General features: G+C 39.4%; 5 protein-coding genes across 11 annotated transcripts; 1 reads left to right on the top strand and 4 right to left on the bottom strand.

Moving 5' to 3' along the window:
• Positions 1-274: 274 nt before the first annotated feature.
• Positions 275-3,557, bottom strand: Maf1 (repressor of RNA polymerase III transcription Maf1). Its single transcript, XM_071784497.1, has 5 exons — positions 2,213-3,557; positions 1,955-2,104; positions 1,506-1,787; positions 1,204-1,323; positions 275-1,116 (listed from the first exon to the last, which is right to left on the bottom strand). The coding sequence occupies exons 1-5, from the start codon at positions 2,293-2,295 to the stop codon at positions 1,044-1,046; spliced, it is 708 nt and encodes a 235-aa protein (XP_071640598.1). The 5' UTR covers positions 2,296-3,557; the 3' UTR covers positions 275-1,043.
• Positions 3,558-4,372: 815 nt separating this feature from the next.
• Positions 4,373-10,290, top strand: Wdr59 (WD repeat domain 59). 5 transcript variants are annotated; one of them, XM_071784483.1, is made up of 20 exons: positions 4,373-4,545; positions 4,638-4,687; positions 4,927-5,059; positions 5,173-5,386; positions 5,460-5,593; positions 5,674-5,823; positions 5,898-6,057; positions 6,143-6,222; positions 6,302-6,368; positions 6,434-6,642; positions 6,720-6,983; positions 7,056-7,206; positions 7,264-7,457; positions 7,549-7,685; positions 7,757-7,975; positions 8,239-8,365; positions 8,865-8,894; positions 9,414-9,574; positions 9,722-9,975; positions 10,070-10,290. In XM_071784483.1, the coding sequence occupies exons 1-20, from the start codon at positions 4,498-4,500 to the stop codon at positions 10,207-10,209; spliced, it is 2,922 nt and encodes a 973-aa protein (XP_071640584.1). In that variant the 5' UTR covers positions 4,373-4,497; the 3' UTR covers positions 10,210-10,290. The 5 variants fall into 5 exon arrangements, with proteins under 5 accessions (XP_071640584.1, XP_071640582.1, XP_071640585.1 ...); XM_071784481.1 differs by having other exon boundaries at positions 4,374-4,545; positions 7,546-7,685; XM_071784484.1 differs by lacking the exon at positions 8,865-8,894 and having other exon boundaries at positions 4,375-4,545; positions 7,546-7,685.
• Positions 10,291-10,468: 178 nt separating this feature from the next.
• On the bottom strand, positions 10,469-14,895 carry Ahcy (adenosylhomocysteinase). Its single transcript, XM_071784495.1, has 6 exons — positions 14,755-14,895; positions 13,403-13,593; positions 12,022-12,363; positions 11,372-11,587; positions 10,986-11,209; positions 10,469-10,898 (listed from the first exon to the last, which is right to left on the bottom strand). The coding sequence occupies exons 1-6, from the start codon at positions 14,780-14,782 to the stop codon at positions 10,601-10,603; spliced, it is 1,299 nt and encodes a 432-aa protein (XP_071640596.1). The 5' UTR covers positions 14,783-14,895; the 3' UTR covers positions 10,469-10,600.
• A 3,210-nt stretch (positions 14,896-18,105) lies between these two features.
• LOC139816216 (leucine-rich repeat-containing protein 23) lies at positions 18,106-20,637 on the bottom strand. Its single transcript, XM_071783617.1, has 4 exons — positions 20,381-20,637; positions 19,695-20,104; positions 19,407-19,578; positions 18,106-19,211 (listed from the first exon to the last, which is right to left on the bottom strand). Exons 2-4 carry the CDS (start codon positions 20,097-20,099, stop codon positions 18,766-18,768), a joined length of 1,023 nt encoding a protein of 340 aa, XP_071639718.1. The 5' UTR covers positions 20,100-20,104; positions 20,381-20,637; the 3' UTR covers positions 18,106-18,765.
• Positions 20,638-20,732: 95 nt separating this feature from the next.
• LOC139816214 (uncharacterized protein CFAP97D2-like) lies at positions 20,733-25,425 on the bottom strand. 3 transcript variants are annotated; one of them, XM_071783616.1, is made up of 3 exons: positions 25,359-25,425; positions 21,617-21,753; positions 20,733-21,141 (listed from the first exon to the last, which is right to left on the bottom strand). In XM_071783616.1, exons 2-3 carry the CDS (start codon positions 21,692-21,694, stop codon positions 20,914-20,916), a joined length of 306 nt encoding a protein of 101 aa, XP_071639717.1. In that variant the 5' UTR covers positions 21,695-21,753; positions 25,359-25,425; the 3' UTR covers positions 20,733-20,913. The 3 variants fall into 3 exon arrangements, with proteins under 3 accessions (XP_071639717.1, XP_071639716.1, XP_071639715.1); XM_071783615.1 differs by having other exon boundaries at positions 20,734-21,141; positions 21,617-21,791; positions 25,359-25,414; XM_071783614.1 differs by having other exon boundaries at positions 20,734-21,141; positions 21,617-21,796; positions 25,359-25,411.
• Between the last annotated feature and the right edge of the window lie 6 nt (positions 25,426-25,431).

The following is a 25,431-nucleotide window of genomic DNA, read 5'->3' as shown; positions in this document are numbered from 1 at the left end:
TGACAGGAAGTACGGTTTGGTTTGTAACTAGGTCTAGTTATTTCCGTTGCTCCAGAGCCGTCCCAGAGATCGAGAGAACGCGCAATTTTATGAAATTTTACATTTTTTATTATATTATTTCAATATTTCACTTAACACGATAGAGATTAAATAAATCAAAATATATTGGTACACTTCTAACGAATCTAATAATTTTATATTTAAGTAACATAAAGACTGCTATATAAAATTGTAGATGAATAATGTTATTTCATGACTGAGAAAATATTGCATATAACAGAGTTATTATTGGATTTTATTACGTACAATTTGCCTTCAAAATATATGTTTAATTTTATGTCAAGAGTAGTAACGTGATCACAAAGACAGAGAAGAATCCTTATAGCTTATAGCTTGCTCTAATAAATTTGTAAGGATTTTTCATAGAGATATATATAATATGGTATATAATATATATATAGGCCCGTATTCTCAGATCACTTTTATCATAAATGCGCGCAATTAGCATATAGTTTACGTTACATATACTATAGAATCTCAGAAATAAATGCGCACATTTTTCGATAAAAGTGAATTAAGAATACGGGCCATAATCTATATAATTCCTTAAAAGAAATTATTTCTCGCGAGAGATTTCGTTAAAAGGTATAGCAAAGTCAATATCGCTTAATAAACTATGAAAGTAAGACTTTTATCATCTAAGGTTGCGTTTGAAAACCACACTCTTAGCGCAAAGAACGTGCTTTGTCCTTGTTCAACTTTCTGTAAGTAACAAAGATAGAACGACGCTCGAGCGTTAAGAGCGTGGTTCTGGAACGCAGCCTAAGAAAGAGATTTTTGCCGCGAGCGACGTATTAGTGATGACTGATAAACACAGAAATTCTAAAACAATCCAAAATAGTTCCGACTGATTTGGAATGAAAATCAGAATAGTACGAAGATTCAAAGTTTAAAGCTAAGAATTGCAAATATGAATTCATGTGTGTGTGTGTGTGTGTTATGTATGTGTGTGTACATGGTGTATGTGTACGCGGACGAATGACCTAATAGCCGTCCTCGTCATCTTCATCCATGGCGAAGTCACTACCAACTCCAGAGTCCGGCACGTAGAGAGGGCTGCGAAGCAAAACGGATAAATTGCATTACAAAGTTAAAAGAAAAAAAAAAGGAAACAACGTTCTAAAACCTTGTTCTAAAACCTACTTTATCGCTCTGCACGTGAAAAATACGATGCGCTTCAGCTTTTTGTTGTAGAAGAAATAATTGAAGGACCACAGGCATCCGTCTTCCCCAAAGGGATCTGACGCAAAGTCTGGATTGTAACTGTAAAGAAAGTTTCTTTCGCATTATTTCACATTATTCTTACTTAAAAAAAAAATCTGCACCGTACTTGACATCATAGGACGAAATTTAACTCAATGTTTAGAATTATGTTTAGAATTATGTACGTTCGATTTTTTTGTTTGACATTAAAGCAAGACGATCGCTAACAGCTGAGTGTTTACCTGTAAATATCACATCCGTGCAACGATATCTCTTTGTCAACGGCCGCCCAAAGAGCGGAACGTAACGAACGATAGTGCTCGCCCGCGGTAGCGTTGAGATTACCGTCGACCGCATTCATCACCCATTGGAGACTTGGCTCTTTGCTGAACTCGTGGCTCTTGGCGTCCGAGAAATCGTAGTCCGGATTAAAGGTTGAATTTAACGTGGCGATGAGATAAAACAACGTCTTCCTGCTGATTGTGTCGCATAGTGGACCCTCTTCGTCACCGGAAACGCTGCGACTGCGCGTCGAAATGACAGCGTTATCAACTTATGACCAAGTACGAGCAAGTAACGAAATCTTATCTCAAAAATTAAGCGTAAATCAGGTTAGCTGGCATTAAACCGACCGAATGACATAAATTTCTGCGAGTACTGTGTTTAACGACAGATATCTCCCCCAAGATACCTCAAGCATCCCTGAGCCGGAGACGTTCCCAAGAATGTCTGCGGTGGTGATAAAGCTTGCAGATCGTGCGGCGTACCTCCCTGCTCCGCGTTATATCGTTTGTACAGCTGCTTGTCATTGGCCGTCATTTTGCAGGAATAACTCTCGATCCTGCAACGATAAAGATTAATATGCGATGTAAATAATAACGAGACGACTCAAGATAAGTGTGTGTAGGATCGATTAAAGATAACAAGGCCTGTGTTTCATTCGCGTTACCTCCCAATTATCTTGCTATCTCCAGTCTGGATGGACAAGGCACTGTTTATAGCTTCCAACTGCGTATTCTCCAGCAACTTCATCCTGATGACAGTAGCGATCTCTCAGATTACGCGAAGAAACTGTGGCTCCTGCCTTGGAGATCTGGAAGGTGTGTTGCGTTCGGGACCCCCTTGGCTGGGCTTGCCCGCCTTACAACGTTGACATCTCGCAACGGTTCCGTCACGAGTCCTCGTTGCTCGCTGTTCAGGCGAATTCTAGATACGTTTGCTCAGATTGTCAACCGTTCAGCCGTTCAGTACAAGCGAAACGTCAGGAAGCTTCTTTGACTTCGTTGACTTATCGGATCGTTCAGCATCTCTCTTATGTGTATGAAAATTCCTTTCCTTTTCGAGTGCACGAGATTAATTGTCGACGTAGTGGTCTTCCCGGTTTCCTTGCTGTACTTGCACATTACAGATAGCTAATTAAGGATTTGATGTAGAGGGGGAGGTGATCAAGTTCCAGAGCGAGCTTGGCGAGCTCGAGATCAAGGCCCTCCGCTCCCTGGAGGAGTCGCAGGCGAGTACTTGTCCTACGTGCGCTGCCCGCTACTTGACAAAGTCAAGAGAGAGAGAGAGAGGGGGGCGGCAGAGAAACGTATACACGGGATGCGAGCGAGAGCGAGAGACCGAACGATGACGCAACGCGCGACGTGACGCGACGCGAATCCACCGATAAACAAAGGTGCGCTCGCCTCTCCTTCCTCGAAAGGAGATTCGGCTCGGGGAAAATTATCGTCTCTTCGGCGAAGGCCGCGCGAAAAGGAACGAACGAAGGCACACACTCACACCGCGCGCGTACGCACACGGAGCACACAGGGGACGATTACACACGGTGGCTCCCGGATTGACAGGAGACGTCAAATCTCAGCCTCGAGCCTCGAGAACGCCTACTCCGCTTCTCGCGCGATGGGAAAGGAGCGGCAGACTGCAGAGAGGGCGAGATATATATATGTATATGCCGAGAGAAGACACAGTGCCTCACGCGTAGCGTCCGCTACTGACGATAACAATCCATAATCACGGACATTGTCGCTCGCTGCTGATACGTAGTATCACGGTCACTGTCGGAGAATTAATCGATGCGATCGCCTCCTCCACCTCGTTGAAGCGCGGTGGCACTTTGCCGATCTCGTCGAACAACCCGTCCCGCACTCGACCTTCCTTGCGCGCGAGACCCCGACCAGTTTACAAACTTCGATCTCCAATTGCGTTGCGACTCGCGACTCGGTGTCAGCCCGTGTTCACCGCGCACGTAGAGTCCGTGGAGACGCAACGGCACGTATGTATGTGTGCGAGCGTGAGTCGAGTGAGCATCGCGCGTATATATGTATGTATGTACGTGACAGAAATAGCAACAGTCGGGGGGAAGAGAGGGGGGACGTATCGTATCCCTTTTTCTCGCTCGCGCGCGCGTCTTCGACGTCCCTTCGCTCTTCGTCTCGTTCGCGCTCACCGACGGACTTGGCGGGACTGGTGGCTGGAGGGGGGAGGCACGCGTACGTACCAGCCAATCGCGTTACGTCAGCGACGCGCACGTGTGCGTGACGCGTCCGCGGACTTCGCGCGCGCGCGCGTACTCACGCGCACGTGTATGTGTAAAGACCGTGACCACCGTGACCAGAGTTCGTCTCTGTTGTGTCCGAATATCGGCCCCGCGCTCTCTTGCACTTCCTGCGTTTGAAATGAGACGGCTGTATGTATGTACATACGTACATACGTTAAAACGTCAAATATCGGCAGGGGGGATGGGGGAGACGACAAAGTCCAATTTAAAAATGAAATCTATTTGAACCAGAACCACTCCTTTATCTTCGCGACGTCTTATTTAATTTAATAGAATTTTTTGAATTAACGTTAAGCGTAAATTAAACGATATATATTGTTACAGAAATAATAAATGATGCGTCAGAGATCGAAGTATAGTAATGGGTGTAAAAAAATATTTAAATATTTAACAATCTATACTAACAGCGAAATATTATGTATTTATTCTAAATTTTCGTTCGATGTTATTTTAAAACACCTTTTTTGTGTATATAAAACATCCTGCGTGTATTACATGTGCATGTGACATATGTGTGCGTGTATGTATGTAAACTGTGGCGCGCACGTCAGGCCGTCAGGCTGTATTGTATTCTGTATTCTAAATTCTAACCTCGCAGGATCAGCGCAGGATCGTAGAATCTATTCGGGATGGTGTGACAACTTGCAGACAGAGGCTTAAAAATTGATTTAGTTAAAATGAAACGAAACAGCGACTATGTGGTCACGGAGCACCGCGATTTACAGGTTGGTAAAGAAAAGCGTGATTTCTCGTGTCAGAAATATCGACTCCTGTCGCACCGGAGAAATGATTGTTTATCCCCTTTTTTGGTGTTTAGGCCAACACTATGGCAGTGGACGCGACCAGTACGTACGTTCTGTTGGCAGGGTAAGTAGCCCTTAAAATCAACGATTACCTGCGACACAGGTATTCATTAATATTTACTAATTTGTAAATAATTAGCCGAGTCTTCAGTAGAGAAAGATTATCTCAAAGATTTTCTTGAAACTCATGTGTTTTATGTGAGAAAAAGATTTCAATTACTTTGTTTCTATTCTTTAAATGACCTGCTGTTATTATTCCTAAAAAAGCAAAAATTATCTATATTTTTTTTGCCTTTTTTATAGACGTAGATACTTGGGGGTGAAACATTTGGACGAGGATGTAAACACAAAGAAATTCCAGCGACAAAGCAAATACGAGGTTGGCTCTGCCGAATGGAACCCGTGCGACTTGAATTGCCACTTGTGTGCAATTTCTGTAAGATCTCGCATATCTTTTATGTAAAAATATGTGCATATGTATTGCCATTTAAATTTATATTATTAGATGAACTCTAGGAAGAAAAAATATATAAAATAAGTTTCTTTTAGAGCAACACGCGAATCGAAATATTGAATTTCAATGGAGCAGGAGGATACGAGTTACAAACTATGCTGAGCTTGAAAGCCCATACGCGGGTAGTTAGCGATCTGAACTGGCATCCCAAAGAGCCAGATATCATTGCTTCTTGCAGTATCGACACGTTTATACATATCTGGGACATAAGAGATCAGAGAAAACCATGTGTGTCCCTGTCTGCAGTTGGTAAGATAAAAGACGTACCTGGATGATTCTTTGTTAATTGAGAAAATAAACGTTTTTTGCCTTTTTCTTAAAGCGGGATCGTCCCAAGTACGTTGGAATCCACTGTCGTCGCATACCTTGGCCACGGCGCACGACGGAGATGTCAAGATATGGGACCAGCGGAAGGCAACGAGCCCTGTACAGTACATAACGGCTCATTTGACAAAAGTAAATAGCTTTGTTACAAATGCATAGCGTAGGTCGAGTGATTTTTATAAGAAAGTGTCCAAGTCAAAGTCAAATTTTAGATACATGGTTTAGATTGGTGTCCCTTTCAACAAAATCAATTGGCAACATCGAGTCAAGACTGCACCGTCAAGATCTTCGATATTTTAAATCCGCGCAGGGCCGAGAGTATTTTGACGACAAATTCTCCTGTATGGAGAGCAAGATACACGGTAAGAACATAGATATGGAAGAGTTTTTATTGCGGCTGCTCCGTATGATGCGTCATTTGTAAATTTTTGTACAGCCCTTTGGGGAGGGTTTGGTGACGATAGTGGTGCCGCAATTACGACGTGGAGAAAACAGTCTTTTACTATGGAACACGTCAAACCTCAGCGCGCCAATATATACGTTTGCGGGCCACACGGATGTCGTGCTCGAGTTTCAATGGCGGCATCTGAAACTAGGTTGTTATACTAATTATTGAAAGCATATTATAAAAAGAAATTATAAAAAGTATATCGCTACAACTCTATTCGTATCTGCTTGTAGAAAACAGCGAGTTTGAACTCGTTACATGGTCCAAGGATCAATGTCTGAGGATATATAAAATCAGTCCATTCATAAAGAAAGTAAGACTGTAACTTATCTTTCTCACAATTTTGTGAGTTATAACAAATGCGAACAATAAGAAATATTTTTTATTTTCAGTTATGTAGCAATGGTATGGACGATGGCCTGTCAGTTTATAGCCAGTATTCCGAAGAGAACAATTTAAGTACGTAGGACACGTTGCGGTATTTCTGTGATGAAATTTTTTATATACAATAAATCTCTTTGTAGGAACCTTGCAGTCCGTCCAAGAATTGCAGCTCAACACTTCTCAGAGCGAGCCTGAGATAAATTACATTACAACCAAAGTAGATGAGCCTGTGCCGCAGTCTGAAACGATCAGCCTCCCGGACAGTTCCAAAAAAGTCTCATCTCCCACTCAGCCAAAGAGTTTGCAGCAGGAATTTTCCCTGATAAATATGAATATACCAAATATAGAGGTAACGTTGCTTTAGACACGCGAGGTACGAGGTACGCGATCGATTTGAAACAACTAACTGTTCACATTTCGATTCAGGTGAACGCGATGGACGTGGTGGAGAGGAGCTGTACGATAACCGCGTGTACAAAGAACTACAATGTGATATTAAAAGTAAATTTCCCCGTTAATTATCCGTGCAGTGCGCAACCGACGTTTCAGTTTTGTCCCGGTACAACTATCGACAATACGACGATGACCAAGCTGCTGAAGGTTCTCGTGCAAACCGCTCAGCATCGCGTCAAAAAGAATAGATCGTGCTTGGAACCGTGTCTCCGACAACTGAATTTAACTTTGGAGCAAGTAAGCGGATCTCTTCTCTTCAAATTAACGTAGCGTTCGAGTAAAAATTTTGATTTGTGTCGTGCTCGACAGATGTGCAAGAAGGACGAGGACGAGAGCGGTCATTTGGTGTATCACATGCAGGATAACAGCAATTTCCTGAGTTCTCCCAATATCTGCGCGAATTATCAGGACTCTTATATACCGTTTCCTAGAACATCCGGCGCTAAATTTTGTTGTGTAGGTGCGTATACACTCTACGTTGTTTAACTTTGCATTTTTCTAATCGCTTTCTGGACAGGTATCCTCGTTTGTTTCGGCCGTCCCTCCTACGCGAGAAGATCGTCAATGAAACCGGGAGATGCGACACCCAGAGCACTGTCCGCCCTGGACAATAGCATCGGTAACGGCGAACCTTTCATGCATATGTACCGAAGTTCCTACGTGCCAACTAACGATAACATGTCTATCAGCTCGTATTACTTTCAAGATCGTGTAAGGAATATTTGAATTGATAAAAATAAGAGTACATATGTTGTGTGTTATAATATATACGTTATCTATGTAACTACAATTCTATTAGCAGAAGGACCTTCGACGTGGATTGCACAGCACGGGTAGAATGCATGATCGTTCGTATTTCAAGAATTGCCACCCGATGGTTATGATATACGATGTTTCGTCATTATTCTTCGTTAATAAGGAACTCGCCGAGAAATATACGTGAGTACGACAATTATATTATGTTGTTTAAGCGTTTTGTAAATCTATGAAAATATTTTATTACTTTTTAGAATCAACACTGCTGACATTTCGGCCATGTATAAGCACAATGCGAACGTAGCTGCTGCGGTGGAAAGGCCCGACTTAATTCAGACTTGGTGTTTAGCTGGTTTAATCATTTCGCAGCCACCGTCCAATACTGAGCAGAACTCTTGTCAATCGGGTCATTCTCCCGATATCAATGCTCCATGGCCCCTACATCCCTGGGGCCAAAACTTAATTCATTTCTTGTAAGTAGTGCTCTTGATTTTATTACTGTATTATAATAATTAAAATTATATTCAGAAAGATGATATATCGAATTCAAATAATATTAAATCGAATAATAGAATAATTTTTAAATCAATAGTTAATTTTTGACATATAGACTTTAAAAAAGGATTTATTTGAAAATAATTCAGCTTAGATATGCGATGTCTTCGTAGATTGTTGGTCATCTTAATTGTTGATCGTAACATATTTACTCCATATATGTAATTACTTTTGTATTTAGAATACAGCATTACGCTAAGCAGTCTGATGTTCAAATGGCTGGCATGCTGAGCTGCGCACTTAGCTACCGATCCGAGAACACCGATGCTTCGCAAACCAAGTTGACTAGCAAATCTGTGAACGTCAGTGTAAGTATGCAATTTGTGCGAAAGAGCAAAAAGCGCAGGTTGTATGTCACTTGAAAATTTTTTCTCACGAGTACTCACGATGCGGCATTGACGCGACCATTTGTCCCGTAAACTTGACGAGAGAAATTTAATGTACATTACATGTTTACCGGTCACATTTTCGCTTTCTATTCTGCATACGCGTGTCTCGGTATTTGATAAGAATGGAGATTTTTATGCACAGCACAGTGTCCCTTTCTTCCGATGCATGAGAGAATATATGACGGGTTTTTTTTTTAAGTGATGTGTAATTTGTATAAATGTTTGATGTGCGAATACGGCGGTACAGTATGCATATTTAATCACAAATAATGAACCACGTGCGATGATTAAAATTTTAATTTTCCATGCGTTATCATATAATAGTAGATATCATATTGTATCGGCGTATATCTTCGTTTTTATATTTTCCAATTATATACATATCGCTGCTAACGATATAATGTTACGTTTGTTATAGAGGCTTTCCATAGGAAAATGGTGGTTAAAGGTAAGATCTCTGAGTTTGGTTAAAACAAAATGTTTGGAATATTGGATTTGGTTTTTAGGATTCTCTATATAATCAATATCTTGTGCTCGTTTCTCAGCATCGGACTGAAAGTGTTACCACTAAATGGATTTGTTCACTAGAATTGAAGTAGATACGAATTTTGCATTACATATTTGTATGGACGCGATTGATAAAAGAAAAAGGAAAAATAACGTGTATAGTAACACATTATTTTTTCGAAAGTAACAAATTGCAGTTAGTGGTTAAACGACATGTGCTGTTTGTCATAATTAGTTATACGTATACTTCATATAAACAAGTGATCGTCATCTCTCTATGAAGAGAATTCATGTAGAGAGTAGTTTCATTAATAATAACACATTACGACCGACTTGTGTAATCGCTAACGTTAATTGCTGTGCGTGTGTTGTATATCGTGTACGTGTGTATTATATAATTGTATATGGTTGATATATGTATCTCAATTGTGAATCTATTCTATTCAATATATCCTTGCAGCCTGGTGGTTCGCCTTATCACACAATACATTTGGCAGATACCACGTTAGAGGGATGGAATTTTCAGAATCTGAAGCAACACCGGTCAAACTCATGGTCGGAGTCGTTGGATGATTTGAAAGTCATCCAAGACAGCTTTGTGGATTCGGCGAAAAACATCAAGTATGTTTCTTGCACTGACGTGTTTGAGGGATCGTAAAGAAAGATGAAAGCTATTTTAAGTATCTTCTTTCGAAATGCCTTTCGAAATTTCTGTGATTGCGCGAGAATATTTCAGATTGTAGTATTAATGCTGAATATCTTATGCAGATTGTTTGATGAGAAATACACGGCGTTGTACGACGGTTACAAGAAGGCGTACGCTGAGGCGTTACACAGGTGGGAGTTGTTGGACGCTCGGGCGCAGGTGTTGAAACACCTGAGCGCGTCCTTGATCGACGTGCAGAAGGACGTCGAATTGCAAAACGAGTGTCGAATCTGCGGCAAGATCAGCCCAGGTCCGCAGTGCGCTAATTGCAAGGGGTTGAGCTTCCAATGTATCGTTTGTCATGTTACAGTCAGAGGTTCGTAGCTTTTTGTCTAAACTGATTCGATAATAGGTATTTTAATTATAATCTTAAACAAACTTAAAAGTTTTGTTTTTGTTTAAAAATCTAGGTGCAAGTAATTCTTGCATGTTTTGCGGCCACGGTGGACACATTGAGCACTTAGCGGCGTGGTTCGCTAAAGAGATAGTATGTCCTACGGGCTGCGGTTGTCATTGCTTGCAGGAAAATTCAGTGCTATTTAAGATATAAGGTAATGTAGACGAAATTGTATATAATCATGATCTGTGATAGCCATTGTTGCGAAAGAAGAATAAATTTCTTTTTATTCTATGTACAGTCGACAACTTTGCCCAATTAAAAAATCATTGATCAAAGATGAATAAATCAAAGATGACAAAAAATTAAATATTTAAATGATTTTACGGTATTAAGACATAGATTTGAGCTGAATTAGACATCTACAAATTATTTTCGTTGTTTAAGGTTGTTAAGATTGTTATACGAGATCGATATAGAAAAAACAAAAACTTTATTGTTTCTTCAATTAAATGCATATAAAACCAGTTATTATATAATTACAGCAAGAACAATTTAACTGTGATTTGTTGTAAATTTTCACGCCGTAATTAAATTATGGCAACTAGTATCGATAATGATCGGGCTTGTAAGGTCCTTCCACAGACAGATCCAAATACTTGGCCTGATCTGGCGTGAGTGTCGTTAACTTTACACCCAAGTGATTCAGGTGTAATGCCGCAACCTCCTCGTCCAGTTTCTTCGGCAACATATGTACGCCAATCGAATACTTGTCCGATTTCGTCCAGAGTTCGATTTGTGCGAGCACCTGGTTCGTAAATGAGTTGCTCATAACGAAGCTCGAGTGGCCCATCGCGCAACCCAGGTTCACCAAACGCCCCTCCGCGAGAAGAATAATATGTCTGAAATATGAGTGATGTAATTTAACTCATTATCAAAAGGTTTCAATCCATTCGATTCAGCAATCATACACAGCACACAAAACATACCTGCCGTTCTTCAATAGATATCTGTCCACTTGAGGTTTTATGTTGGTCTTCTCGCCGTTCTTCTCCAGCCACGCGACATCGATCTCGCAATCAAAGTGTCCTATGTTGCAGACGATGGCGTCGTTCGGCATGTTCATGAAATGTCGATCCACGATGATGTCCTTGCATCCTGTGGTAGTTACATATATCTGGCCCTTCGTACTTGCTTCGTCCATTGTTGTTACCTGAGGATTACAGATATTTGTTAATTGTAAGACCGTGACGGTCTGCAACGACACTTGATAATTCTAATTTGCGACATAATATGATGATGTGCAAGTGGTAATCGAGATGATAGTTCGACGCAATTTTACAATCAATCGGATTTCTTTTCCGATGGTATTTACCTCGTATCCTGCCATGGCTGCTTGAAGAGCGTTGATAGGATCGATCTCTGTGATGATAACGCGACCCCCGAGGGCTCTGAGACTTTGGGCGGATCCTTTGCCCACGTCTCCATATCCGGCCACTACGCACACTTTACCAGCGATCATAATATCGGTCGCTCTCTTGATTCCATCTATCAATGATTCCCTGCATCCATACAAGTTGTCGAATTTACTCTGTCAAAAGTATAAAGTCAAGTTAGCTTTGTTATTACGTATTAGATGTTAATAGGTTTTTGTTAATTTAAACTTTTATTTTAATTCTAAGAAACATTTATCTTGCAAAGTTTAATTATATGAAAAATACATGTCTACTTTTGAAAGTGCAGCGTCATATGCATTGCGTTAAGATTTCTGCAAGTGTTAACATACTCATGATTCACTTATCATCCGTTTATCAGTTTCGTTACTATTTCGTCATTATTTTATAACACATATTTATCTCAATTCATCCGAACAATGACTATTGGGTTCTAATCGAGCCATAATCATTAATGATATTTTCTTCTAACTTATTGACGCACTCTAAGCGTCAACTTCGTATCGATAGCTTATTCATCATTTTATAAACTTGTTTACTCATGTCGTTACTCCTGTGAACGTGCACGAACCTTCGTGACGGAGTCGTTGACGTTAATCGCCGGCACTTTGAGCGTACCCTCTTTCATCATGCGGTAGAGATTGTGCACTCCAGTGGTGGTCTCCTCGGATAGGCCGCGACATTCCTTGAGATACTGCGGATATTTGGTGTGCACGAGATTTGTCAGGTCACCGCCGTCATCGAGGAGCAAATTGAACGGCTTGCCATCCCGGAACACGAGGGTCTGCTCAATACACCAGATATACTCCTCGTCGGTCTCTCCCTTCCACGCGTACACCGGCACTCCAGTCTTCGCTATCGCCGCCGCAGCGTGATCCTGCGTGCTGAATATGTTACAAGACGACCATTGTACCTGCGATAGAAGAATGACTTTGTTGAAATTCGAATATTAAGTTTCTAAATGGTTGAATATTTTTGCACACAAAACTACTCGTATTTTTAGGATCAATAAATGGAGGGATATGTATAATAAAAAAATAATATACATAAATTATCATACGTTATCATATGCCACATGTAAAGGCATGATTAAAAACAAAATTATTTAATGTTATTTTTTCAATTTTAATGACGTATACACGTTAAATTATTAAATTCATCGATTCGTAGAAGTTTGAAAAAAATCGCTGACATCGCTGATTCTTTTTAACAGTAGAGATAATTATAGAGATATCTCATAAATCTGATTTTTTAAATAGTTTTCACGAGTCGAACTGAATATTAATTCACATCGGGGAAAAAAGTATTTGAAATATGAAGAATCGATTCAAGACACGTGGAGCTTTATCGAGTATAAGTTCTTGTAAGTGTTTCCAAGTTAAACGAGAGACTCTTTGAAATGTAAAGAAGAGATCTTTTTTTCTCATAACATCCGTTTTGTCATCAAATATTACCATGAAAATCGACTACGATTAGAATAGCGTATGGGAAAGATATTTTCGACTAAATACGATGTATACTCAGATTTACAGAAGAGATCAACGAGGTCAGCAACGATAACATTCATGTGTAAATCATAATAGATTTATCTTCGCAAGTTCCTCCGCCAATAAGTAAACAACCGCGTGAAATTCTATCGGCGCGTTACTACTGTTACTTATCACTAAAGTATCAAATAATACGAGCGTGAATTAAGCTCGTAAAGCCAGGTCCATCAGATAATCGTATCGTATCATGATATTTTCTTATCAAAATACAGATATGTTGGTTATAATGATACGCCAAGGCCTTGTTTTCAATCCGTATTCGTATCCCATATCTTACAGATTGAAAACAAGACCTTGGCATATCATTATAATCAACATATCTGTATTTTTATAAAAAAAATATCATGATACGATACGGTGATCTGATACATGTCTGGGCCCGGCTTTAGACTTCCTGGCTCTCACCTCCGCGCCGAGTTCCACCAGAGTCTCAATTAGCACCGCAGTTTGCACGGTCATATGAAGACAACCGGCGATCCGTGCGCCCTTTAGCACCTTGGACGGTCCATATTTTTTCCTAATCGCCATAAGCCCCGGCATCTCGTTCTCTGCCAGGGTGATTGCTTTACGACCCCATTCCGCCAAGGAGAGATCGGCTGTTGAGAAATTTTCTCCAGTTAAGTCATCATTGAATTCAGAAAAATTATCATTAAATTAAATCATTATCATTAAATTAATTCATTGTTGAAACTAAGAGGCAATAGCTTCGTCATATAATTAAAAATAAATATTTTAAAAACAAATATATACATATATATAATTTATAAACTTATAAAAATAAAATATATATTATATTAAATATAACATCAAATATGATAAATTATTATATATCAATATACAATATTGAGAGTACATAACATTTTAATATGTATGTGTTATATTTAATATTATATATAATTATGAAAAAAGAATATAATACATATAAGATTTTTTCTTCGATTACATCTTGATTATCGAAGAGTAAAGGTAAGAATTATAAAAGAGCAAAAACATTGTTACAAAATACAATTGCACAATGTTGCAAAATATGCGCAGAAATGCACACAGATTATTGCCACTAAGAAACTTATTTTATGACATCCGGTTTTTTAATAGTTTATTGCGTCACGGTTATACAAATTTTAACGAGAACGTCGAGAGTAATCTCGATTAGTAAACCGCGGCGAAGGTTACCCGGGAGATTAAACTTAAAGTTTTAAATAATATAAAAAGAATCAAGCTCATGTGTCTCAGAAAAATGTGAAAAGTTTGAGAGCCAATAAATGAGCAGACAAAAGATGTCAAATTAAAAATAAGATAGTTTAATAAATCCTAAATATACATGGGACGTTTCATATTACCCTGTCTTCTTCAACATACAAAAATAAATATAATAAAATTAATTAACACAAAGAGCAAAGAAATAAAGAAAATAATTAGAAAAAAAAAAATAAAAAACGGAGCTAAAAGTAAAAATTATCACACAGTTTACACTGTGGAGTCACATATGTGTTTAATAATCACATGGACATCTTTTGTTTTAACATTTTTAGCATACATGTACATGTAATTTATAATCATCCTCGATCGAGATATCATACACGCTCGCGTAGCGAATATCGAAGACTTGGCGCGTTCGCTCGCGTGCCATTACAGAACGGTGAGTACTTCACGTTGCTTCCCAATGGGTGCGAGCACCGCGAGCACGTGTCTCGTTTCGCGTTCGCGTTACTCCGAAACGCGATGTCGTTCGTACGTTCGGTGTGTTTGCCACTTACCGACTTTATACGCGGGCTTGTCGGACATGGTGCGTCACGTTCAGGTTGGCGCGTGGAAGGTGAATGAGAGCGGCGAACCAGATGTTCAACGTGATAACCTATATGCCCCGATGTGCCGGTACCACCACCACCTCGAGAACGTTGCGCGCGGACCGCGGACCGCGTGACGCGATATGCGATTTTTCGAGATTCGATTATCGCACAGCGCGAGATGCAGGCGAACTCGTCAGTCGTCGATTAGTTTTCATCGCGCGCGACGCGCGTCGTTTGTGAAAATGTGAGAATTCGATCGGTCCGGAAACGCGGAGGAGGAGATCGGTCATCCACACACTTATTATCGATATTCGACGAATGAAGTCGACGTTGGTATTAGCGCTGATACGATCCGCAGGATCAGCGCTATCAGGCGGGTCTCTTCCCGCATTCACGATTACACGGTTCCTCGCGATCACCTTTATTGTTAGATATCGAGCGGCCATGTCTCGAGCGAAACTGCAGGCAGGAAGAAAACGGTAATTGATTATTCTGATTTTATTCTGTCGTTAGAATGTACGTGAGAAATAGCGATTATAGACAATAGAGAGACAATAGGCTCGTTTATAGAACATTTTGTAAGCAAAACAAATATTTGGGGAACAGAGAATGTTTTATAATTTTCAAGTAATTTTTAACTTGGCGGCGACGGTTCATCGTTTACGATATTCGCGATTACCGCGCGGCGAGAACGATCGCGAAGAAATTTCTCTGTTAAGTAGAGATTATGAGGAATAGAGAAACAAATAACATTTAAAACATTTACGATGAATTACGACGTGAACGAGCGAACGAGCCACCGCCGCGCAGTCGGGGGAGACGTCGAACGCGATTCGATTGGCTCGCGAGTCGAGCCCCCGAATCCGGCCAATCACGTTCGGCCGCTCCGAGCCGCCGCGGCCGGCGCGGGCGTACGCATCAGCGGCATACCAGCACATACCTGACATACCAGTGCATACCAGGCGCGACCTTTCGTTTGAACGCAACGTACCGTCAAAGTCGACGCGCGGCCGGATTGTTCTTGTCGGCGAGCGGCCTTGCAGCTTGTTTCCATCAACGCTCGGAGTACCGTAACCTGCGGAAATCACTCGAATCAGCTATTATCCTTCCGATGAATTTCGCACGTACAGATAAGAATTAAGTGTGTTCGTGCTCCGCGCGTCCGTCGCCGTGCTTCGTGCGTGCTACGTGTTTCGGAACGCGCTCGTTTCTACGATTGGCACTCCTGCTTTTCGTTCCGCGGCCCGCGGGAATAATCCACTGCGTGAGTACGTGCCGTGTACGCGTTCAACATTCGCGAGTGTATCAAAAAAGTGTTTGTCGGAATAAACCTGTCGCGCGAATCGCTTGCTCGAGACGGAGGCGTCGAGGGGGAGACGTCCAGACGTCGAGGCGAAGGTACACGTACGGCAATTGTGAACGATCGATTTGCTTCCGTCGTGATATTCGCGGGATCGTGTCGCGCTTTAAACGCAGTGCCGGAATTGTGTGATATATCTCCGCGTCTCTCACGCAGGACGCAGGGAAAAAGAGGGCCGAGTTATATTGTCGTAACCCCGCCCGCGCGTAAGAATCCAAAGACGGGGAAGCTAACGTACCCTCGTCCGCCGATTTAATTGACCAAACGAACCGCAGCCGGTTCGTCGCGTTTGCTTCGGGAGTGCCGTACAAGTAATCGGACTAAAGGACTTTTTCAAAGCCCATTTTAAGAATATTACGAAGTACTTGACGGAATATTCTTCTCATGGGCTTTATAAACGGGAGTGCCGTACAGTATCGCGCGAAAGACTTTTATTTAATAATTAGTCCGCGGGCGATTGTAGTTTGTTATCCGCGAGTGTTTCTCGCGAGTGTCCTGTGAGACGAGAGGAGGAGGCCTGACGTCCTGGGAGGAGGAGGAGGTCTAGGAGAGACATCGGGCACCGGCGGAGCAACCTTGGGGTGAGTATCACCTCTTATCTCTCTACACAATAATTTCTTTTCCATTTATTTAGATTGTTTTATCTTGATAAGTTAGAAATAATTAGAGAAAGAGAAATTACTCAAATTTTGATAAAAGTTTATTTTTGTAGATATCTTTTTCGTAAAATAGATAATTGTATTGCTAAATATCTTATTGAAAGACATTAGAGACGCGTAACAATTATCTTTTAAAATGTTGATCATTTTGAACGCTTTTTTAATTTGAATCTCATGTTCTTATGTTACAGAATCATCGTAGCTACATGGCTGAGAACCTCCGCCCGTTGCTCATTGAGTCGGTGAGTCAGACATTTTTTTTATTAAGGTAACAAATCTACGATTAAATATAGAGCAAATGTTTCTCAATACATGTTGAATTATGGCAATAATTAAGAGTACAAAAATCGTAGATCTGTTGCCTTAAAATGGTAAAAAACGTATTGTAAATAAAAGAGGACCGTCGATCGGAGTCGGCAGAGATGGTGGAGGGCCTTTGGCCTCGGATGAAATCAGATAGAAACAGGTCACATATCAAAGAATATTTAAACTAACATTTTTAAATTAAACGTAATATTGTCAAATTAAATATTTTGTTATAATATTTTGATAAAACATTTGCACGATTGATTAAATAATTGTAATTAAATTAATGTTAAGCAAAACATTAAAAAATATCTTTCAATAGCTATTATTATTATTATTATTATTACTATTATTATATTTTACTAACAAAATATACATTTGTTACAAAGAAAATTTATTTCTTAAGTACAATCGAAAATGAAATGCGAGTATTGAAATGTCCATTTTCAATTTAAATGCAAATATCATAAGAAATAGGCACACACATGACTATATACAGAAACAGTTTGTAACAATAGTTCTCGATACAAAAATTAGATATATTAGTGACTCAATTTATATCCTCATCAATGCAGGTTCATGGGCCCTCCTCGAACAGCAAATAAGCCTTTCCTCTCCTTTGCCTGTGTTGAATCATTTTTTTTCCAGCATGTAAAGTGGATACTTGCAATATCAGTCTATTGTTGTTGCTTTTCCGCGATACCGATTGGTTTTCTCGTTGCGCTTACTTCAGTGAGTGGTCATCTGTCATCGCATATTTTGACAGTTGTGTGTATTAAAGGGTAAATAGTGTAATACATTAGTAACAATATAAAATATTATACTGTTACTATTATACTATTAACCCCTTAGTACACACAAGTGTCAAAATACGCGATGATATAGCCGCTCACGAAGTAAGTGTAATAATTTAATAAAAGCTAAATACCGCGTTTGTGATGTCTAGTTTATAAAAATTAAGATATCTTAAATTTTTCGATGGCCAACATAAAAATCTTGTAAGTAATTAGCAGTATTGAATTCATAATAATTATAATTTTTTATCGTTTTCGGTATAAAATTCGGTAAACATGTATTAATGCATATACTTTAATTATATAAAAGGATTTTTAAATCTATAAATGGAATATACATATACATATACGAAATAATGCGCTCGATCGGTACTTTAGCATTCGATTCGGTTGAGCTCTGGCGACAAGAGCAAATAGTACGAATTGTACGCTACTAGATAGCGTCTCGAGTACTTTATTGCAAAATACTCCAGTAATAGGTAATATACATTATTCGTAAATCGAGTTTTGCTGACAACTCACATCGAGTTAAATTAATTTAACTCGCGTACTTTCGATAAAGTTAAATTAAAAAGAAATTAGTTATTTTAGCTAATTAAAACTTGTGAAAGGCTTAATGTAGTCCGAATTAATAATAGAAAAACTAGGAAGAGATGTTAATCAAGATTTGTTTAAAAAAATGATTGATCGAGATTTTTAAATATTATACATATAACGATGCATTTTTTAAATACATGACGATAATTAACTAAAGAAAGTTGATCCCGGCTCTTTTAAAATCAATAAGATGTGTCTTAATGAAAATATTCGGTAAAACCTAATCTTCGAATTCGTTCATCAACGAATCTCTCTCAAAACTTTAATCTCTCAAATCGAAGTCTTCAAAATTTGATCCGCTTTTCTGCATCTTCCCGAGCAACTCCTTCGCCTCGTTCCTCTCTTGATCTAGCACGGGATTCTTATCAATTCTCTTCAGTTTCGGAAGCATTGTCAGAACGATCCGCCTGTATCCCTCCTCTTCTCTCTCCTCCACTTTTTCTCTCAGAAAAGGATTTCCTAGGACGACAAGTGTTTCCAAGTTCGGTAGGCAATCTAGCTTCCTCAGCTCGGAAATCTTCAGGAGCTCGTTATCGCGCAGATTCACGTAGCTTAAGCTACGACACCGCTCGGTGAAACCGTCCAAATTCGCGAGCCTGTTACCTCGCAGGTGTAGCGTCTTCAGATTCACAAGTTCTCCGAGACCTTCGATTTTTTCGATTTGATTTTTGGCCAGAAAGAGCCGCGTCAGATTGGGACAACAGATGTCTGCGAGAAGCAAGAAATTCGAACATTATTCAGGAAAAATCCAGTTTCTTTAGAATCCCTCTCGTTTTATCTACGAGTTCTTAAGCTATTGTTTGAGAAGCTCGGGATTTCTCGCTTAGATTTTTATGATCACCTTCGGCGAACGGTTAATCTCGAAAGATAAATAACTGCCTTCGTCTCGACTTTGCGTCTCACCTGCGGTACTGATTAGCGCGTTGCCGCGTAGCTCCAGAGTCCTCAAGCTCACGAGTATCTGAAAGTCGATAGTCACGGTGCGAATATTGTTGTGATTCAACTCCAGACGTTCGAGATTCTTATGACGGATGCCGGACGTGTCTGTCAACTCGTTTCGGTTCAGGGCAAGCTCCTAGATTTTCGAAATCGTCTTACTAGCGCGGATTTGCTGTCATCCATGCACGGAGTTCTCAATGAGTTAAATAAAAAAGACCCCGCTGAATGAGGGTCAAAAGACGACGGGATCACCTGCAAATACGGCATCGGTTTCAACTCCGCACTGGTCAGACGATTTCGATCCGCCCGCAGCGTCTGCAGATACGGCATCGCCTCGAGCGCACGCAGCGCTTCTGAGGTCAATCTGTTCCCCGACACGTTCACGTAACGAACGTGTCTGAAGGATAGTATCACGCTGACATCCGTAAGATCTCTGTCCGAGGCGTCCATGCTGAGATAGGCGTATTCGTCCTGCGCGACGCATTTTCCTAAATTGTGAAGACACTCGCCAGCCTCGGAGTGTGCCAACACGCGTGTATCGTGCTCAGTTTCGTCCAACGAAATCGTTGATTCGTATTCGGGTTGACTCTCTTCGCCATAGTCCTTATCTTCAAGCTCCTTTTCAGCATTCTCCTTATCGTAGCTTTCGTCCTCCATTTATTCTTAATTGAATCCATGAGTAAAAATGTATACATATTGAGTTTATTGGAGCCATTTATAGCATTGTAGTAGAAATTTTAATATTTAATATTAATATGATTAACATTGTTATAATAAATATTAAATATGAATTAGAAAATAAATCAACATTTATCTTGATTATGAAATCTATAGCTTAATATTATAATTTATTATTTAATAATATATTATGAGTATATAATTTTGTAATAGCTACAAATATGTATATAAATCTATATTTTAATATAAGGGATGCTTACATTACGTCGAAAGATTTCGATATTATTTGCGAGAATCTAGCCTCTTTTCTTGACGTTAATGACGATGCATCAGATAATACGTATCGATCAATGCATATCGATTAGAGTTCCATCAGACAAAAGAAAGACAAAAAGTGAGATATATCGATACACAATGCAAATTAAATATTATATTCCAATGATTTAAAAATATCGTATAATTTATTTTAAGAAGAATAAAAGTGATTAAATTAGAGATAATGAGAACTGTTATTAATTTAAATGGTTTAAATTATTGATTATCTCACGATTTCGAGACAGTAGGGAAAGGTAAAAATGCAATTTTGGAAATATTAATGAAAGTATTTATTAGAAGTCCATATACGATAGTTAAATGATTCTGTATCAAGATAGAAAAGACTTGCTGGGGATCAAAGATCGTAATTACGTACACCCTACTCTTCAATTACACATAAAATACAAAAGACACGTGCATATATGTAAATCGCGAATTATGTAATGGCAAGGGAGCACCCCGTCGAGATCCCGCGTTTTTAACGAACTCTAACGCATCTAGATTCCTGCCATTGGACCCGTTGATTGTCCTCTGCGACTCGTCGCTTCCGGTGCATGATTTCACGAAGTTTCTTCAGTAGGATGAAATTGTCCCTGAGAATTCGCGCCTGCCGTTCGCGCTCTAACTGCAATCTCTTCGCGTTAAACGAGACATGAGGTCTGCCCTCCGGAGGGTTCACATCTACCGTTGGTCTGGCTGTTTTTACCTGCAAAGCAACACGAATGAGTATAATCGTAAATTCTCGACGACGTTACAGAGCGTGAAACGTCTGAGTCTTTATAGAGGAAAAAAAACATTTAACCAATTAACATGAACTAATTACTTGAGTAAACCTTGAAGTCAAAATTTCTAATATAACTGTCTTTGATATAGCATAATTATTTAAAATCTCTTAAATTTAACATAAAAATTATACGAACGTAATGCATATAATTATATCGTTTGATGTATGTACCTATAACAAACGATTTTTATAGAAAGTTTTAATCTCGCGCGAGTATATTATTTATTTTATCGCTTTTGATTCGAAGGTTATCTCTACGAGAATATCTTTAGCACCGAGGTTTCCGTTAGATCCTCGGAGCTTTCATCAAGAGCGAGCCTGATGAAAGAAACATCGATCGGTAAAATATTAAACGGAGTTGAATCAAGAGTAACGTTTATAATTCATGAGTGCTCACCCTAGACCGGTGATGCTCGTACGCCCTTCGTTGCCAGGAAGGCTCGTCCTCGCTTCGTATCCTTCCTCGGTTCGACATCCTGCTTACTTGATAATGCTGGTGTGTTTGCAGTATATAGCGCGAGTATCCAAGTTTCTCTGGCAACGGAAACGTCCGCGATATTGATCTTCGCCGCCTTTCCTTTCGACGTGCAAGAAGCGCACGTACTTAATCGCGAGTGTTTATGCATTGTTACTTTAATTAATAATATCCAGAATATCGATATTTAGATTTAATACTTATAAAATTTTATGTTTTAAAGTGACGTTTCTGCGCATGGAGAGAAAATTTTTAAATATAATTAATAATATAACCATCACACATAAAGTGGCGAAAGTGACGAAATTTTTCTAAATATTAGTATTATTTTATATAACAAATTGAATGTAGATAGATATATTAATAGATGTCAATAGTTTGCAAATGTAAATTGAATTAAAATTTTTTAATCTGCATATTATAACTATACGATTGTAAGATTTAAACACATGTTTAATTAAAATTTCTCAATTAGGCAAGATAGACCATATAATTGTGGATCCTCGAAATTTACACATCTAAGTTTTTGAAGAAAATGAATAAATCTACATTTATTTTACGCTAAGAGTTATCTTCGCCGTTCTTAGAGATATTTTATATCCGCAAACGGGTGCTGTTTCGGAATCGTTTGTACGTCTTTGTATGGCCGCTAGTTTCGTTTGTAGTTTTAAAGAAGTGATTGTACGGGAATTTCAAAATAAGATGAGTCGCATGGAAATATGCAATAAAAATCAGATTTTACGGTAAGAGTTATCTCCGCCGTTCTTAGAGATATTTTAAATCCGCAAACGGGTGCTGTTTCGGAATCGTTTGTACGTCTTTGTATGGCCGCTAGTTTCGTTTGTAGTTTTAAAGGGGTGATTGTACGGGAATTTCAAAATAAGATGAGTCGCATGGAAATATGCAATAAAAATCAGATTTTACGGTAAGAGTTATCTCCGCCGTTCTTAGATATATTTTAAATCCGTAAACGGGTGCTGTTTCGGAATCGTTTGTACGTCTTTGTATGGCCGCTAGTTTCGTTTGTAGTTTTAAAGAAGTGATTGTACGGGAATTTCAAAATAAGATGAGTCGCATGGAAATATGCAATAAAAATCAGATTTTACGGTAAGAGTTATCTCCGCCGTTCTTAGAGATATTTTAAATCCGCAAACGGGTGCTGTTTCGGAATCGTTTGTACGTCTTTGTATGGCCGCTAGTTTCGTTTGTAGTTTTAAAGGGGTGATTGTACGGGAATTTCAAAATAAGATGAGTCCCATGGAAATATGCAATAAAAATCAGATTTTACAGTAAGAGTTATCTCCGCCGTTCTTAGATATATTTTAAATCCGTAAACGGGTGCTGTTTCGGAATCGTTTGTACGTCTTTGTATGGCCGCTAGTTTCGTTTGTAGTTTTAAAGGGGTGATTGTACGGGAATTTCAAAATAAGATGAGTCGCATGGAAATATGCAATAAAAATCAGATTTTACGGTAAGAGTTATCTCCGCCGTTCTTAGAGATATTTTAAATCCGCAAACGGGTACTGTTTCGGAATCGTTTGTACGTCTTTGTATGGCCGCTAGTTTCGTTTGTAGTTTTAAAGGGGTGATTGTACGGGAATTTCAAAATAAGATGAGTCGCATGGAAATATGCAATAAAAATCAGATTTTACGGTAAGAGTTATCTCCGCCGTTCTTAGAGATATTTTAAATCCGCAAACGGGTGCTGTTTCGGAATCGTTTGTACGTCTTTGTATGGCCGCTAGTTTCGTTTGTAGTTTTAAAGGGGTGATTGTACGGGAATTTCAAAATAAGATGAGTCGCATGGAAATATGCAATAAAAATCAGATTTTACGGTAAGAGTTATCTCCGCCGTTCTTAGAGATATTTTAAATCCGCAAACGGGTGCTGTTTCGGAATCGTTTGTACGTCTTTGTATGGCCGCTAGTTTCGTTTGTAGTTTTAAAGGGGTGATTGTACGGGAATTTCAAAATAAGATGAGTCGCATGGAAATATGCAATAAAAATCAGATTTTACGGTAAGAGTTATCTCCGCCGTTCTTAGATATATTTTAAATCCGTAAACGGGTGCTGTTTCGGAATCGTTTGTACGTCTTTGTATGGCCGCTAGTTTCGTTTGTAGTTTTAAAGGGGTGATTGTACGGGAATTTCAAAATAAGATGAGTCGCATGGAAATATGCAATAAAAATCAGATTTTACGGTAAGAGTTATCTCCGCCGTTCTTAGAGATATTTTAAATCCGCAAACGGGTGCTGTTTCGGAATCGTTTGTACGTCTTTGTATGGCCGCTAGTTTCGTTTGTAGTTTTAAAGGGGTGATTGTACGGGAATTTCAAAATAAGATGAGTCCCATGGAAATATGCAATAAAAATCAGATTTTACAGTAAGAGTTATCTCCGCCGTTCTTAGATATATTTTAAATCCGTAAACGGGTGCTGTTTCGGAATCGTTTGTACGTCTTTGTATGGCCGCTAGTTTCGTTTGTAGTTTTAAAGGGGTGATTGTACGGGAATTTCAAAATAAGATGAGTCGCATGGAAATATGCAATAAAAATCAGATTTTACGGTAAGAGTTATCTCCGCCGTTCTTAGAGATATTTTAAATCCGCAAACGGGTGCTGTTTCGGAATCGTTTGTACGTCTTTGTATGGCCGCTAGTTTCGTTTGTAGTTTTAAAGGGGTGATTGTACGGGAATTTCAAAATAAGATGAGTCGCATGGAAATATGCAATAAAAATCAGATTTTACGGTAAGAGTTATCTCCGCCGTTCTTAGAGATATTTTAAATCCGCAAACGGGTGCTGTTTCGGAATCGTTTGTACGTCTTTGTATGGCCGCTAGTTTCGTTTGTAGTTTTAAAGGGGTGATTGTACGGGAATTTCAAAATAAGATGAGTCGCATGGAAATATGCAATAAAAATCAGATTTTACGGTAAGAGTTATCTCCGCCGTTCTTAGAGATATTTTAAATCCGCAAACGGGTGCTGTTTCGGAATCGTTTGTACGTGTTTGTATCGCCGCTAGTTTCGTTTGTAGTTTTAAAGGGGTGCGTGTACGGGAATTTTCAAAATAAGATGAGTCGCATAAAAATATGCAATAAAAATCAGATTTTAGATTCCCTAAAGTCTGCGAGTAAAATTGCAAATTACCGAGTTAAAATAAGATTTGAGTGTTAGTTATATCCACACGTGCGCATATCTCCGTGTAGAAAATGGATGAAGAGCTAATCTCTCGAGACGACATACAGGAAAACGAACCCGTGCCGAGCCATGTCTCTTTGTACTTCTTGCCCGAGCAAGTATACGCAGCTAACAATATGTCATACGCACGCACGTGCACGCGTGTGCGCCCGTGTGTATCGTGCGTGCACTTCCTCCCTTCGCAGGAGGATACTGGCGATTGGCGGAGGCTGCTGGACCAATGGTGCGCGGCAAGGGGCGGAGATTCGCTCATCTCAATCCGGAGACGCGCGTGAAATTTCTCTTTCGACACGCTTAGATATTCATGCGAACGATGCGCGAAAAGAAAACGACGCATGACTTGTGAACTCAACGTTAAGCTTACAATTAATTTTATAATTTTGCAAAAATTTTACAACCTCTCCTTTTTTTATGTAAATATATAATTACACATTTAAATATTATTAACTATTTTTAAATGTCTACTTACACAAAAATATCCAAGAGGATAAAGAGTTTAGAGAAACTTTTAAAGAACAGCTTGATGTCGGTATATCTAAAAG

Source organism: Temnothorax longispinosus, chromosome 7, assembly GCF_030848805.1.
Source record: "Temnothorax longispinosus isolate EJ_2023e chromosome 7, Tlon_JGU_v1, whole genome shotgun sequence".
NCBI classification, from domain to species: domain Eukaryota; kingdom Metazoa; phylum Arthropoda; class Insecta; order Hymenoptera; family Formicidae; genus Temnothorax; species Temnothorax longispinosus.
This window is presented reverse-complemented; position numbering and strand designations above follow the sequence as displayed.